This window comes from Diutina rugosa (genome assembly GCF_008704595.1).
Source record: "Diutina rugosa strain CBS 613 chromosome Unknown scaffold32_size146972, whole genome shotgun sequence".
In the NCBI taxonomy this organism is placed as follows: domain Eukaryota; kingdom Fungi; phylum Ascomycota; class Pichiomycetes; order Serinales; family Debaryomycetaceae; genus Diutina; species Diutina rugosa.
Window position 1 is genome coordinate 78,441 of NW_022995103.1, and position 16,063 is coordinate 94,503.

Consider the following 16,063-nt stretch of genomic DNA (forward strand, 5'->3'; position numbering starts at 1 on the left):
GCACAGGGGCTGGCACAGGGGCTGGCGGGGCGACGGGGAGGTGAGTGTTTGGGAAAACGAGAGGGCGCTGTTCCGAGGCCAAGCGACACCCAGCGAACCCCCCCGGTTAAATATGACGTGCACCCACGTAAAAGCTGTCAACTTAGAGAATAATTATTATTATGGGTGAGCGAGCGCTGGGGCGGCGTAACGCCCTCGGCGAGAAATAATATTATTTAGTAGGTGGTGGGTAGCTGCCGAAGGGGCTGCAGCGGCCGCTACGGCCGAACATCCATGCATATATTGCGTGCCCCCCACTGCTGAATCGGCGCAATTATTTTTTTCGTAAAGTGGGGGGTTATCCACAAAGGGCGGGGCGGAAAATGCCCCCCAATACGAGTCTAATCCAGCCGATCTACCCCGCCTATTATTTAACCATCACTTCTTAGTATCATTACTATTTTCGTCCGTTTAGTTCATTTCTTTTGATATTTATCGTGCCTTGGTGGTACTTGGGGGGATAAAAGCGATTCGCCAATTATGGCTAACGGCAATGCACGGCGCCCGCCTTGCGCGTGGGTCCTGCACGTCGAGGGAAAATATTCGCCTACGCCGTCGCCTCACCATCCGTTGCTGTTCCGAAGCCTGCCTGAGGCTGCTTCGAAGCGTAGCCCCTAACTAAGCCGCGGGTCGGTGTTTCGGGTGCTGTTGCTCGTAGCAACAGTTGTCTCAGCTGACACCCCCTGAATCAACCCTCTGACACGAAACCCCACTGGTTCATATATGTGACAGATGAAACCATACAGTCGACGGTGATTGGTCAGTGACCAAAATCACCCCGCCATCGTAATCAGGCGTCGTTGGAGGGTGGGGATCGGCCATAAAAGAGCACTGAAAGCTATGTGTGTTTTTTTTTTTTTTCTGGTGCGGGCGCTCACCGGGGCATGGTTACCGTTCAGTTGTATTATGACCTTGTTATGAGCCCTGGTACCTCTTTTTTTTTTAGACCGGCCGCCGAAACCGGAAAAAAACACACACACTTGATTTTTTCCCCCCCGCCCTTTCGGCCTATCGCTACCAGCCGAGTGTCCCGAGTAAAAACTGATTAGATAAGCAATTGCTAGGATTATACAGACAACGACGACCCCGTGCGTTACCCCTCAGTTCGTCGCTTATAAATCACAAAACCAATTACACCAGTGTCCATCAAGTTTTAGCGGTTTTGGGGTAATCTGTTTATGAGGAGATTAACCTCCGAGAACACCCAAATTATATGCTATCTACATGACTGACCAGCTAAGGAAAAGACATCAAATTGTAGTAGTAGTCTGAGTGGTAGCCAGTAGTTATGGTAATTTATTGCAGCGGTGGGTGATCACATAAGCCAGCACCCTCGATTAGTCAGCATCATCATCATCACGAATAACAAAGAGGCAGACAAATAATACCATTATAATCGGCTCCACCGACCCCGATTACGTGATTTTGTGGCGCCAATCTCCCCACTCCTCCCCCTCTCCGCGGAGACCCGCGTTTCTTAGCGGATCAGTATATGTAAGGTATACCTTTGTACTCTCTCGATTACCTAATTGGGAACCCCCCAGTTCTGCACAATTTATGCCACCAAACACCGACAATAACCACGAAATAGAGGATGTAATGCATTTGTGTGCAGTCCAACCACCCCCAATAACAGCTGGCTATAGTCATATTCCGGCTCTGTAAGCAATTAGCCATATAGTAGGCCACACACTCATAGAGCCAATAGTCCTCCATTATCCCATGAAATTAGACCGGTACGGTTCTCAATCACTCAGAATATATCAGTCGTTTGTCTTCTATGACATCCAGTGCATCGTCAGCTTCAGTGGCAGCCTCAGGAGGCGTGTTTCCTTGGTTCTAACATCCTCATAAGTCACGTGGACACTATCCCCACTATACCATCATTGCTTCAATAATCAATGATACTCGGAGTACTCTCCCACACCGTACTTGAAGAAATAATCGGTACACCGCTGGTAGGACTCGCCGAGGGCACAGTACAAGTGCAGCTCTTCCAGACGGCATTGAGGAGATATTTGGCCGATAAACAGCTTATCAAGGGTCAAATAGGCCACGTCCTGATCGTTAACACTATACCAAAGCCTTAAATGCCCGTCCCCGTCAAGATCTAGCCCCGTGGGGACCATGGCATTGGGTCTCATTGCCTTCATGTCACACACGTTCCCTTCGCCTTCCCACAGCGTCATCGCCACGTCAAAGTCGACGTAGCCACTGACGTCGCTTAGGCAATATCCTCCATCATTATTGGCCGCTATAGCCACCAAATTGGGCCTATAGGTCTCCCATCCACAGCCGCAGTCGAGCAAATGGGCGCGGGCAAACCCCAACCAGCCTCCGTTTACAGGGATAAGGGGAGTGCCGCCTCTCATCGCCAGTATCGGACGCGATAAATCGGCTTCTGAGCCCGTAACAAGGGTACATTCTCCGCTACCTAAAGAGCACCTTACCACTTGAAAGTGCTCCCACCGGTAAACGAATTGTAATGTATTGGGATGGTTAGCATCGTAGAACGGTGTCCAGTTCTTTTCGGCTCGATTCGAGTCATTTCCAGCCGCGGGGAGCCTTAATTCAACGGGTTGGGAGTCAGGAGATAATGGCATCAAATACATCCGTCTCTGGCCGTCAGACCACATGTTAAACACCACAAACACTTTATCATCAGCTTTCACCACCCTAGGGTCTTCTGGTCCCGCACACTGGTCATTTTCCACGGTAAATGGTACCGGTAACAAGTAAGGGTATTTGATACCATTGACCTCTTCCAATGAGTTTCCTGCTTTATCCATGGCTTCTACAAGCACTAAGCTTAGCTGGGGTTGGCGTCGGTCTCCAGTTTTGGAGTATATCACCCTCAGAGCCATCACCAAAACGTCGTCATTTAAGTAGACGGCCAGACCACCAAAACGCTCCCAATGACTCCATTGATCCTTTGTGATTTGTTCTGATACCGTAGTAGCCATCGCAAGCTGCCATTCCTCAAGTTCTGACTCAAATCTGGTGAGAAACGACGCCACATCGAACGCTATGGCACCCTCATCAGTAATGGTAGTATTGTGGCCAATACTGATCTCTGAGCACCGATCCATAGCATTTCCGATATTTAGGGAACCCCCAAACAGGTTAAACGTATACTGGCGTCCTTGTTTAGCCTGGTTAGCCTCGAAATCAGCCGGCGGCGTAAGCGTGTTTTTGTGAGGGGGGCGCCATAAGGAGAACACCACCACTGCTGCCACAATGAGGATGATTGCCACGTAGCGCGTCCTCCGCATCATGACACGGAACATGAAACACCAGCGCACGCCTGAAGGCCGATGGAGTGAGGGTAGACTCGGTGAAGGTTTGGTGTTCGTGTGAGTGTTTTGTTCCTGTATATAAGCATCGCCACCGCGGGTTCGCCACCACAACAAACACCACGCTTCCAACCCCACAAATACGAGCAGTATACGAGGCCGTCCATGGGGTAAAAATGTGATACAAAGCCACGACGAGAATAGGATATAACCGTCGGGGTTTTGCAGCCCGACAACCATGCCCCAAACGGAAGTAACCGTCAACATTCTACTGGGTTGTGGTTCTTACTGTGATTGTAGACTGTTTATATCTGATCTCGATGACGTCATTGGTCGCACCATTAATTTTGATCCAATTTACCGATGTTGCCAACCATTAGTTTACAGCTTAGTTCAGTAGTTGTTGCTAGAGCCAGTTTTGGACTATTCTCTGTTTAGTAAAGTGGAGTGGGACCGTTGTTGCTAGAACCAATTATTTATTTAAAGCCTAGTCAAGTAAACTGTTGTTGCTAGAACCAACTATGAACTATAGATTACCTGTTAAAGAAGAGGACGAGCGTTGATGTTAGAACCAACCATCAACTTTAAGCTTGGTCTAATTTTACCGTTATTGTTGGAACCAAATACTATCTATTTTAGTCTAGTAAGAAGCGCGGTTGCCAGAAGCAATCATTCTAGTACAATTCCTTCTCGAGCAGTAACTTAGTGGTTAGCCATTTCCCTTTTCTAAGCTACCCGTTTGTCAGCCACCACCTCTCAAATTGACGATATTTACCGTTCAAGTTTCCCCCTAAGCTTGGACCTTTTGCACCGCCTCTAATCATTCACGGAGGACAGTCATTTATGGAGAAAATAAGATTGTGTCAAACGATCAAACAGACGCTTTCAGATTAAATATTTGAACCGAATGAAACGGTAGTGTTGATCTCATACAATCTCACCAGATCCATAGAATTAGTACCACCATACGAGAGATACTTTACCGTCTTAAGTCTAACTTGTGATCATGGTTTCATTTACATCGTTTTATCTATAAGTCATAATATATGCAATATTGTAGTTTTCTTCCCAAAAAAAAAGAAAAAAAAAACTACACGTAGCGGACCAGGGCGCCGTCGACATCCCCCACGGTGATGTCGCCGTCCTCGTGGTCACCTTCGGTATAGTGTAGCGTCACCAGCGAGAACTGGGCAAACGGGTCGTCGGACCCCGCCTGGGGCGTATACGCTCTTCCTTGGTCCTCCAGGTCGTCGAGACGGCGTTGCGGTTGTCCTTGTCGAGTCAGTTTGGTGAATACGGGAACCATCGGCGGCTTCTGGTGTCTTAACAACGCCCATTGGGTCAGTTTGAACCACGGGTGGTTTTTCACTTCCAGAGCGCCCAGCTTCAGCCCCAACCGTTTCGCCTCATCTTTGATCAAAAGCTTTTTAATCAAGTTCTTACAACTGTGACTGATCAGCTGAGTATCCAAGAACTTAGGGTCCTTTTTCAAGATGTTGGCAAACGTCCGTTTACGGTCAGACCCTTTGAATGGAGTGGTACCAAATAACATCTCGTAGATGAAGATCCCAAGTGTCCACCAGTCGACAGCAACGGTATGGCCATTGCCTCTAATCACTTCGGGAGCGATATACTCTTCAGTACCGACAAAGGAGTTGGTGCGGAACCCATCAACACAGGCGCGAGTATCCACCACTTGAGTATGGTTAAGGCCCACGGCCATTCCTGGCGATTTTGCCAGCCCCAGTTGTTTCAGCAAATCGAAATCGGAAAGCATAATGTGGCCCAGCTGGTGGAGTAAGATGTTTTCCGGTTTCAAATCACGGTAAATAAACCCCATCAAATGGAGGTATTCCAAAGCAGCGGTGACTTCAGCGGCATAAAACCGAGCATCAGCCTCACTCACCAGCTTAGTTTGTCTGGTTTGTAAAGCTCTAAAGAACTCGCCGCCCATACAGTACTCCATACACAAATAAAGCGCTTCGTCCAGCTGGAAACTGTGGTATAACGTGACAATGAAAGGGTGGTTCAGCGTTGCGAGGATTTCCTGTTCTGCTAAAGCCCGTTTGATCTTATTCCGCTCGACCATCTCCTTCTTCGAAAGCACTTTCATCGCGTACAATTTGCCCAGCACTTTCTCTCTTACAAGATACACTTTGCCGACATCGCCTTTACCCAATAGTCTAAGCTTCTCAAAGCAGTCGATATCCACCTGGGCGTCAACCACTTTGGTGGCAGCCGTCAGGTACATTCTTTCCTGGGTATACGTTCTGGGGCGCACGGATATCTCGCCAATGTGTTTGGATACGTCAAACGGTTCGTCAGCAGCGCCGTTAGCGCCGTTAGCGCCCGAGGCGAAAGGAAGTGTGGGCGCTCCCGTGGTGGAAGTGCCGCCGGTAGCGCCTCCAGCAGCGGCGGCGGCGCTCAGACTGCTAGAGTCGTTAAGAAGCTTCAGCACTAACGGCGCCAGCGCCACTCGTCGCAACGTCCGCTGCAAGGGAGTACGCGCTGGCGGCGGCGCCAATCCACCAGGTGGCTCGAGCGTCTGGTCACTGGTACTGGTGCTAGTGGGATGGTCTTCGGGAGTATAGGCTCTCATGCCAATCAGGTCGTCGGAGGCGCGCACCGGCGCTTCGGCCGCCTCGGGGATCATCGGCGGCTTCTTCTCTGGCAGACGAGGGCGCAAGCGCGGCAGCGGCTGGTTCAGGTCGGCGCCGTCGCCTAGGGAGACGACGGAGTCGTGGTGGCGCAATTGTACTTGGACGCCGGAGCCGTTATCGTAGTATTGGCGCGGCGGTACCAATTGGTCGGTTTCGGCGTGGGGAGGGACGCCTTGGTGTTGGAAATAGGTCAGGGAGAGGACCGGCGCCGCTTGGCCAGAAGCGACGTCGCCGGCGTTCGCGCCATAGCCGGCGCCATAGCCGGCGCTGTAGCCAGCGCTGGCGCCATAGGGCGGCGCTGACGGCGCCGTCGGCGCCATTATTTTTGGCGATGAAAGCGGGACCAGCTGGCGTCTCGACGCGTCCATCGGATTCGGCGGCGACTGAGGCATCGGCGGCAGCGGCAGTTTCGCCGCTGGCTTTGCCTCCGCCTCGTTATCGCCATCGCCCTCGGGTGAGATATGCAGTTGTAGCGGCAGCGACAGCGCCCGCTTGCGCAAGAGCAATTTGACCAAGTTGTCGACTTTTATAAAGTTGTGGGACAGGGTCAGCGAATCCTGGTCTTCGCTAGGGTCCAGCGGCGCCAGCGGAGGGCGGTCGACCGAACCACCTCCAGCGGCTTGGGGAGTGTCCAGCGCCAGGCCCAGCAGCTTCAGCTTACTGTTAGGGACACTCGGAGCCCGTGGCGTCGCTATATTGGCTTCGTTTGCCGCGAGATTGTCGCCATTATCGTCAACTGACGGGAATGGCTCGGGGGGCTGGGACATGCGGAAAAACGACCGGAGCTTGACCAACGGCGGCTTATTCGTCTGCGGTTGAGCGAGCGGTTCCCCCACAGGCTCGGTAGGCGGGATATCGGGGCTGTATTCGGGGTCAGGGGTGACTTCCACTGGCAAGGGCGGCGCCAGCACCGGCGGCGGCGGCGGCAGCGGCGGCGCCAGCGTGTCCGACCGGAACCACCGCAGCAACAGGATCAGCCGTGTCCGCCGCATCACGCCGTCGTCCTTGATGGCGGGGGGCGCCCGCAAGTCGTCGCCAAACATCACTGGCGATAGCTGGTATGGGGTGGGGTGCGACTTTCTCGGGGGACACCTGGACGCTTTTTCGCCGCGCCCCCGGCGCCACGGCGCCGCCGCCAGCGCCCCGGCGCCGCCGCCGGAGCCAGCGGGTAACACACGGGAGGAAGCATGTAGGGCATAGTAGCTAGCCTCAGTGATTGTTTTTTTGTTTTTTTATTTGTTGGAGTAGAGCCTGTCAGGGTTTATCAGTCGGGGGTAAGAGACCGAAAGGTGGGGGCGCGCCAGGCACAGCGCAGGCGCTGGCAAAGACGAGACTACGTAGATAGTGATTCAATAGAGGTTTGAGAATAAAGAGACTATAGGTTGCTAGAATGGATGGACCGGTTAATCGATGGATCCCAGTATCGGATATCTTCCGCATCGGTAAGGCACGGGTTGCGGGATTGCGGCGTCGGCGCGGGATTTCCGGCTGCCGGCAAACGACCCAGCAATACATCGCTCAACAGCTGTAGCGATCTACCAGTAATTAAGGCAAACGGTCGCTTAGTCAGCCATCGACTTAGATGGGGGCGAACAAGGGATTTTTGGCTCAGGGCCCGATCCTCTTATAAGGCGGCAACGGGGGCAGGCGATCGCCCATTGTCCTTTCCGCAATCGTATTTGGGAGTGCCAAGAGCGCCGACGCAAGCGCTGTTTTTGGCATTTTTTTTTGGCAGTTTTTTTTTGGCAGGACCCTGATTGCCGACCATTGTTGCCGAGGCAACCAAGAAAAAGAGAGATATTCAAAGAGGTAGGCAGAGTGTATCAGAAAAGGGGTAGGCGTTTCAAAGACGAACAATATAGATAGAATTAGATTTGTTGTGCTAGATCAGGTTGGATCGGGGGTGCCTGAAGAGTCACTTGCTTTCGCTCACCTACAGAACACAAACTCGGGAATCGTCGTAATTGGAAAGGTACGTGAAACAGACCAGCGACTTTGACCGGAAGAGTAGACCTGGATACTAGTTGGTGGTTATTGAAGAACCAACAAGTAGGCACTGGCCAGTAGAATATCTCAGCTGAGACTAGATGGTGGAACCGTTGTCGCCAGAACCAATTAATGGTTATTGAATGTTGTTGCTAAAACCAATTAATCGTTATTAAATGAAGGAGTTTGTTCTTCTTCTTTATCTAGGCCCTCAAGGATATGATATTTGCCAGTGATCTCCGTGGTTATCTACCGCGATCTACAACTATTGGTGAGTGATGAATAATAGAACCTACAACAAACCACGAAACCTCAAATAGAAAGACTCTATTGCTCACCATAGATAGTGGGGATACGATAAGAATCATTAAACCGTACAAACCAATAGAACAAGCACTGACTATACAAGATGGGAGTAAGATCGCTACAAGGATGAAAGCTATACTAAATGCAGCTCTACACTGTTGATATGATGTGAACCTACGCTCAAAAGAACTAGCCCTCATTCAAAAACAGCGACGATGGCCATCATTCAAGATACCCTCAAGTCCTTTGCCCCACATCACTGCTTTGAGTATTCTCATCAACCACAGCATCAGACCCTTCAAGTTTAAGTGAAATACGACAAATGGGACTCGAACCCGCCAACCGGCATTGACAGTGCCAAAGGTTTAACCCAAATAAGCATATTGTCTCCAACTAATAACCTAACTTAAACAAAATCAAATAGACGACTATTTGCTAAATAGTGTATACATATTTGATTTCCAAAATGTCATTTGCTGATAATTTTAATTTATTTCGTCTGCCCTATCCCAAATTTTCTCTTCCAGTCTCCACCACCACTCATCCGTGTTTCGCGCGCCCATCTCATCGCATGAAGTTCCTCACCACCAACTTCGTCAAGTGTGCTGTCCGCGGGTGCCAGCTGCTGGATGCCGCCTTTCCTTTGAGCTACCTGGACTGCCAGATGGTCCAGCAGGAAGTCGACTATAACCCGGAGTTCATTTGCCACATGTTGGAGCGGCTCGACTGGGACGCCGTCGTCGAAGTGGCTCGCCAATTGGGCAACTCGCTGTTACCTGCCCTGAAACCGGAGGGGCTTGATCCAATCATGGAAGACGACCAGGCCGTACTTAAGGATCTCCATACCCTTTTGGTTGAAACGCAAATCATCGAGGGGAAAATGGAGTGCCGCTCGTGCCACCACGTCTACTATATCAAGAACTCGATCCCTAACTTCTTGTTGCCCCCTCACTTGGCCAACTAATTCATATCTTAATGCATGCTAATGAAACATTACTTGAAACAACCGTCAGCTGTTGGACCTCTCAACAGTGCGCAGATCAGTGACTATCAGAGCCAAAATTAGCTGTATACTGATGAACAACATTAGTGTCTACTAAACCTTACACAGAATATAAGTGCCATCAGATTCACTAACATCTTGTCAATCCCTCATCTGTACTAGGAAAGTCTTGATGAAGTTAAATGTACGTATGTTTGTTTGTTGCTTCTATTTATCATCTATTCGTCATTCTATCACCTTTACTCTATCATCTATCCTCTCTCCTTCCATCCATACCATTCTCTTACCAATTCTTTCATCTTAACCTGGATCTTGTATCCTTCCATCTTCATGTCAAACACATTACTTCTTTTAAGTCACAGACTTAACCTCAATTTAAGTGTTGTCTCACTTTTCTCTCCAAATTGTCTCACTTTAATCTCATCTTAGACTCAGTACTGTCTCAATTTCCTCTCGCTTTATCTCCCCTTCGTTTCACCTTCGTTTCAACTCAGGTTTCAAGTCAGGTTTCAAGTCAGGATCTCCGATACTTAGCCTTAATATTCTCCACTTTAATCGGCGATTGGTAGGTGCGAGCATACTCTCTAATCTCCGGCGCCTCATCATGAGCTTCATCGATCTCATGGAAATGGTGGAGCAATTCGTGCTCAATATCCTCTTTATGTTTCACTAAGACATCAGGGTCAGCATCTCGATGATACTGGTTCCAGTGGTGGTCCTCATATTCGGCTTCAAAGTCGAGGTGGTGGCCTTGACCGAACCCGAAATCAGGAAGGTGCTTGCCCAGGGCCACAAACGCGGCAAATTGATCAGGCGTAATTTTACCATCATTTTCGGTAGACATCAAGGCAAGCACAGTGCTCACAACCCGGGCCTTATCCTCAGCACTCACGGTTTCGTGGCCGTGGTCGTGTTGTCCCATCCCCAGACCATCGCCAACAAGCTTATCTTTGGCCAAACCGTAGATATACAAGATATCCAGCTGGTCCCAGTAGCCTTTATCGCTGACATCGTGGAGTTTAAAGAAAGTGGCGGCGTCCCATTGATCGACGTGGTGTTCCGCCGCCATGTGCCAGTCATCCCACTCCGCAGGTCTCAGGGTAGCGCCGTCGTCGGCGTTAGCCTTATCGGGAACATGGACCTCGTGTGCCCACACGGAGGCGAATAACACCGCAAATAGCTGGATCCTCATCGATGTCAATAACGTGGTGGTTTAGTGTCGATCTAACACGTCGCGGTTGATCGCCATGGATCACCAAGTCACGTGATCAATGTCAAACATCAGTGCCGCAATATTTGACTCGGGGCTCATGGGTTTGGGTCGGTGATCTCATCGGTTTACCTTGGGTTCCCCAGAAAATATGGTGGTCCCGGGCCAGCCCTGCTCCCTTCGGCGATTGGAATGCGTCCACCGACCCATGCAGCGCTACGGCTCCCAGACGTTTGATGGGGCGCTTTGTGGCACCACCAAAAACCTTTGGCTACTACTGCTGGCAGGTAAGCCCGCATCGTGAGCCACGCACCTCGCTGTACGTTGTCTTCGTGACGACGTACATGAGGAGTGCGGCCACAGGCGGCCCGCAGCGTGCTTCCCCGGACCACTGGCCGCTTACTAACCGACACTCGATTTGACTAACCGGCAACTTAATGCTACTAGTGGTACCAGCTGTGATCACCGCTGCCTCATACCTACAATTATCGATGGGGGTAGCCGCATTCTGATAGACGGACTAAGTACTGATTCGGAAATACGCATCAATAGGGCAAGTAGAGACACAAAGTAACTGGGCATGTCGAGCCAACAGATGTCCCACCAACACCGTGCTGGGTGCGCCAGCATACCCGTATTATATCATGCACCCTGGTCGACGCAGCTACTATCATCGGCGTCGGTAATAATTACGTGGGGGGTCCTTTTATCGGTAACGGGAAAAAGTGTGATTTTTGGCGGGGAAAAAAATACCCTTGACAGAGAGCGTTTGCAGAGTGGTCCGGACCAATTTCTTTTTGGTGAGTGGGTGGTCGTGGACCGTTTAGTAAGTTATACTACTTGTTAATTCGTTAAACTGCTGTCTGCTTATAAATCAAGTTTTGGAACTTAGTTGGAGTCTACTGGATAGACACTACGTGAACTACGTCAGAAAAGCTACTTCTTGTATCACTATTATTATCCTCAGCTCCTACGGATGTTGCGTAGCTGGTGACTTTAAAGACATTTAAGTGATGATCCAGTCCCTAAAAGCTAACTGAAATTGATCATATGTAGACAAATTCATCAGGTCTCGTTAAGTGTATTCCCTTTGAACCGAAACATTCACTTCAATCAGTCACTTCCATTGTCATCAGTACCCCAGGAACTCGACGCCTGTCCATGGTAACAATCTGGTTTCCTGACTCAAGATTGTTTGAATTGTGCTCAGATCTCCAAATCGATTCCGTTCGGCCTGTGATTTACTGTCGGCATTCAACTGAAATTCCCAGTTCATTAGGGAAAATATCAGACGTTTTTGGAGTCGAAATCATACGGTTCAACGTAAGAAACACAGTTGATGCTTGCCGAGCATATTGTGATTTGATTCCTGGACTGCAGCCGCTCAAGCGGTTGTCATCATCCAGGCAAGTACCGTCTGGTAAATCTCTGTGTCTGCAGAAAATCATGCCACTTCTCTGCCGTTTGGGACAACGTTGTTTTCGAATATGGCTGCATTTGATACCATTCAAGAAGAGCTGGATTCTGTAGTTTTGATGATGTCCGGAAGTAACCCAAAGCGGCTACATGACACAAAGCCGTGCGATGAGCGGTTTCGGAGTTGTATACGGTTTGTTGTGTCTGGGGTGGAAAAACCAACAAAATGTCTCAAACAAGCGTCACCTACCCCGCTGGAAATTGATCAGCGGTCACACCACGGTATCTGGCCTTGAAGATTTACGATGATCATCAGTCTTTGAAGTCACGTATGACTTGAGCCCATCATCTCGGGTTCAAATTTCACTGGCAGCAATCCCGTTGGAGACATGAAATAGCTCAGGTGGAGGTGGGGTGGAGGGGTCGAGTTCAACCTGCACCCGTTTCCGACGAATAAGCCTCGCTGTAATTTAACCAGTGGTGCATTTAGGGATTTTCTCTACGCCATGCACCTCGTAATAAATTACTGGTCGAGGGTAGGTCTCGCCAACCATTGTCATAAAGTAAATAATAATCATAACTCATCCGAGCCCTGTTTTCTGAGGATTGCTCGTAAAATTAAAATTAAAGAATTATGTAAAATGAAGCGATGATGATTCTATAGGTGCCGAGTATGTCGTATGAGTTATTCCAACCGCCAGGGTTCAGATTTTCAGCCACATGCCTAAGTTTTTCCTTTTAATAATGTACCACCGCACGATTAAAAGGCCCAAAAAGCCAATGCCAAAGGAAACGCCCCCAATCTCCTGACTGACGATGAAAGAGTGGGTGGCATTACGGATGCCCATGGCTGCAGTGGGGGTCGTCAACTGGAAAATCGACGACGCCATGTTACAACCAGCCCACCCGGGGACAAGAACACGCCGATCACCGGTAGTTTCGAGCATCAACAGCGGCATCATTGTCAGCATCGCCCCGAAGCCAAGGCCAATAAGGATGGCAAAGCCAAGAAGCACGCCAAACAGGTGACTCAACGGCCACATCACACACATGACTATAGTCAAATAGCCGTTGAGGAAAATGCTAAAATTGACACGACCTAAATGGTCAGCCAATACTCCAATCAATGGACGGCCAATGAGCTGGGCGGCGTTAATGGTGGCGGAAAGGATCAGCGCTTGTTTTGGCAGTAACCCTTGGTCAATACCATAAGTGGGGAGGGTATTAAGCAACATGTTACTGCCAATAAAACCGGTACAGTACCACGCGAGCAACGCGTACATCGGTACCAGATTAAATACCCTGAAATCAAACACTTCTTTAATATCTTGCTTTAACGGTACTCGCTTTGTGGGCACTCTTTCCCTCAGGATTAAAGCGGCTAAGGCTCCGGCAAAACCTGAAACCATTCCCACCATACGGAGAGCCCATCCCACGCCATACTTCTCAATCATTACGTTAATGGTGAGCGAGAAAATGATACCGCCAGTACCGATACCGGCTCCGGTGATCCCTTGACCGGTAGCTAAGTATTTCTCAAACCAAGTGGGGACAATACTGGTGATGGGGATATAGATAAACACCGCCAGCGCTCCCACAAGTACCCCCTGAGTCAAATATAACTGCCAGAGCTTTGTTGACCACAGGGCCATCAAGTAGCCGCCAGTCTGACCGACAACGGCGCCAGCAGCTACCCATCGGAACCCAAATCGGCGGTAAGCAATGAGAGATACTGGGGCGAGTACGGCACAGGAAAAGAAGATGAGACCAGCAATCAACGTATAATTATACGGCAGCACATTTTCGGGGTTGGTACTAAGATAGTACAGCAAAAACACCCCGTACAGCGAGAAGCAACCCCAAGTACACAATTGGCCCAAGAGTCCAGCGACGGCTACCACCCACGCGTACCCTTTATCCTTGGGAGGAGCGTTAAGCGGTTCAGCGTCGCCTTCAACCTCTTCAAGCTCGCTCAGATCGAACACCTCGGTGACGCTATCAGTGATGCCATCATCGATTTCGTGGGGAAACTTGGTAATGTCGACGTCGCCCTTCTCTAATGTCATCTTGTATAAGAGAGAAGCGATCACGTTTTAGGGTTTAGTGTTATCGGCACTTAATGGTGGGCAATAAGTTTTTGAAATCAAAGAAATCATAAATCGGGGCGGGATGAGCTCGGTTATATAGCCATTTTAAAATGCATTTCTTGGAATAGACGGGAAAAACCCGGGCTGGTCAAAGTGCGTGCGCCAACAAGCGGGCAAGGAAGACGCGACATACGACTAAGACGAGTAAGAGCGAATGAAGGGAAAAGATTAAGTTTGACTCACGAATTTCACATATGAGTCATAGATGTTGATTTATTGGCCTCGTATTTACAATGATGTAAGAGTAGAGGAAGTATGTCAATGGAATGCTAGGGGTAAGGATGACTCAGTTTAGCTATGACTCAGCAATTCCGATTTTGGCTACCACGACTTCCGAGGTGAATTCCCAGGGGCAGGGCGTTCGCCAATTACTTTTAGTGGTACGTGGCGGGGTCAGCAAAGGTGCGCGCGGCTTCTTCTTGGCACGGCTTTTTCCGCGAAATTGTACCTTTCGCAACACCACCTTTCGCAGCCATCAGGTTTTTCCTCCATTGCGAGCCCTGGCCTTTAACCACATCTAACTGGTAAGAGTAGCGATCACTTTGGCGGCTTTACGGCGTAGATGTTTCACTTCACCTTCGCCTTGACACTCTTCCAAGTAGGCCAACCCTTCCTCAGATACTAAGGGTTTAATCAGAGGTACACGAGTGACGATTTGCGCTACCACTTCGAGGGCCTCAATCGCCAACGAGCCATCGTCTTCATCGACGCGTAATAGCCGGACAACGCCCCGAATCAACTGACGGCTTAGAATCGTCAAAAGCAGGTGGTCCAGAGCTTCGGTGCCCATAACCACGTTAGCTACTGCCCAGAGGGCCGCTTGTTTGGTCGCGTATTCGCCAAATATAAGTAAACCGGCAAGACTTAGGAAAATACCATTATCAATTACTTTCTGGATTTGCGGTTTGGTACCGCCACACACGTTAGATACTGCCCAGCAGGAATCTTTGCGCATTACTGGATTTGGGTGGTGTAATAGTATACCAAGTTCGGGGATAACCCCGGCGTCCACCACCACTTGACACTGGCGAGCAGGGCCCAGCATAAGGTTAGCGAGTGTCCGTAAACTGGGGAACTGAGTCTCTAGCGGGCCGTGTCTCAAAATATGGATTAATCGGTCCACTAGACCTTCAATGGCGACAATGGCGATGACGTCATCGTCGCCTCGCTTCAGAAACAGCTCCAACGTCCAGCACCCAGCTTCCACCACTTGAGGATCATCTGATTCCACCACGATCGCTGCCGCGGTCGCGAGCATAAGCTTAGCCAAATTTTTATCGAAATTTAAAGCGGTCAGACACAAATTCTGGAGGAAAAGCGCCACGTCGCCCGCCAACTCTGGTTTCAGCGTCAGGTCAATAACCACTTCCACCTGGCCCAGTTCGATAATCTGTAGCCGTAAATCGTCACTCCAGCTGGCTACCAGAGCCAAGTTCCACACCGCCATCAGCTGGAGGTGGTCGTCGCCGTTTTGCACCATAGCAATAAGTGTCGGGATTAACTCGCGCTCACAGAGCTGGTCGGCGACTAAAGGGGTCATATAGCTGATTACCGAAGCCGATACAACTTGCATATCACTATTATCTTCACTGGGGACGGCTGCTAGTGCCAATATTTCCTCAATCACTTTCTCCTCGATTATCACTTCGTCGACGATACACTCGATTTGCGGCGGTTCCGACTCCGCCAATAGCGTTTCAAGTCGTTTAATGGCATCGGCAATCATCACTGAATTGTCACTAGTAGCATCGGCTTTGATCTGAGGCCACTGGCGTAGGAAACGACCAATATCAACCTCCGGTGGAGGCAGCAGTTCCACTAATGGAGGCAGCAGCAGTCCCCCCGATGAATAAGGCAGCGTCGGGGGCGACACCGCTTGGGGTAACGGCGACAGTATACTTGAAGGACTCAGCGTGGAAATGGTGTATTAATGGGTCAAATCCGAAAGTGGACGTGTTTTGTGTGGGGCGCGTGCGGGTGGTTGTTGGCGGTAAGGTTGGGAG

General features: G+C 49.9%; 6 protein-coding genes across 6 annotated transcripts; 1 reads left to right on the forward strand and 5 right to left on the reverse strand. All coding sequences in view use genetic code 12, as the record gives it.

Annotated features, from left to right (window-relative positions):
• Window positions 1-1,937: 1,937 nt before the first annotated feature.
• DIURU_001834 (uncharacterized protein) lies at window positions 1,938-3,326 on the reverse strand (the record flags this gene model as incomplete). The annotated part of the gene is made up of 1 exon (XM_034154421.1): window positions 1,938-3,326. The coding sequence occupies one exon, from the start codon at window positions 3,324-3,326 to the stop codon at window positions 1,938-1,940; it is 1,389 nt and encodes a 462-aa protein (XP_034013368.1).
• Window positions 3,327-4,422: 1,096 nt separating this feature from the next.
• Window positions 4,423-7,035, reverse strand: DIURU_001835 (serine/threonine protein kinase; the record flags this gene model as incomplete). Its single annotated transcript, XM_034154422.1, has 1 exon — window positions 4,423-7,035. One exon carries the CDS (start codon window positions 7,033-7,035, stop codon window positions 4,423-4,425), a length of 2,613 nt encoding a protein of 870 aa, XP_034013369.1.
• Window positions 7,036-8,855: 1,820 nt separating this feature from the next.
• DIURU_001836 (RNA methylation protein) lies at window positions 8,856-9,248 on the forward strand (the record flags this gene model as incomplete). Its single annotated transcript, XM_034154423.1, has 1 exon — window positions 8,856-9,248. One exon carries the CDS (start codon window positions 8,856-8,858, stop codon window positions 9,246-9,248), a length of 393 nt encoding a protein of 130 aa, XP_034013370.1.
• Window positions 9,249-9,801: 553 nt separating this feature from the next.
• On the reverse strand, window positions 9,802-10,479 carry DIURU_001837 (uncharacterized protein; the record flags this gene model as incomplete). Its single annotated transcript, XM_034154424.1, has 1 exon — window positions 9,802-10,479. The coding sequence occupies one exon, from the start codon at window positions 10,477-10,479 to the stop codon at window positions 9,802-9,804; it is 678 nt and encodes a 225-aa protein (XP_034013371.1).
• A 2,138-nt stretch (window positions 10,480-12,617) lies between these two features.
• DIURU_001838 (uncharacterized protein) lies at window positions 12,618-13,979 on the reverse strand (the record flags this gene model as incomplete). The annotated part of the gene is made up of 1 exon (XM_034154425.1): window positions 12,618-13,979. The coding sequence occupies one exon, from the start codon at window positions 13,977-13,979 to the stop codon at window positions 12,618-12,620; it is 1,362 nt and encodes a 453-aa protein (XP_034013372.1).
• Window positions 13,980-14,577: 598 nt separating this feature from the next.
• DIURU_001839 (uncharacterized protein) lies at window positions 14,578-15,786 on the reverse strand (the record flags this gene model as incomplete). Its single annotated transcript, XM_034154426.1, has 1 exon — window positions 14,578-15,786. The coding sequence occupies one exon, from the start codon at window positions 15,784-15,786 to the stop codon at window positions 14,578-14,580; it is 1,209 nt and encodes a 402-aa protein (XP_034013373.1).
• Window positions 15,787-16,063: the final 277 nt, after the last annotated feature.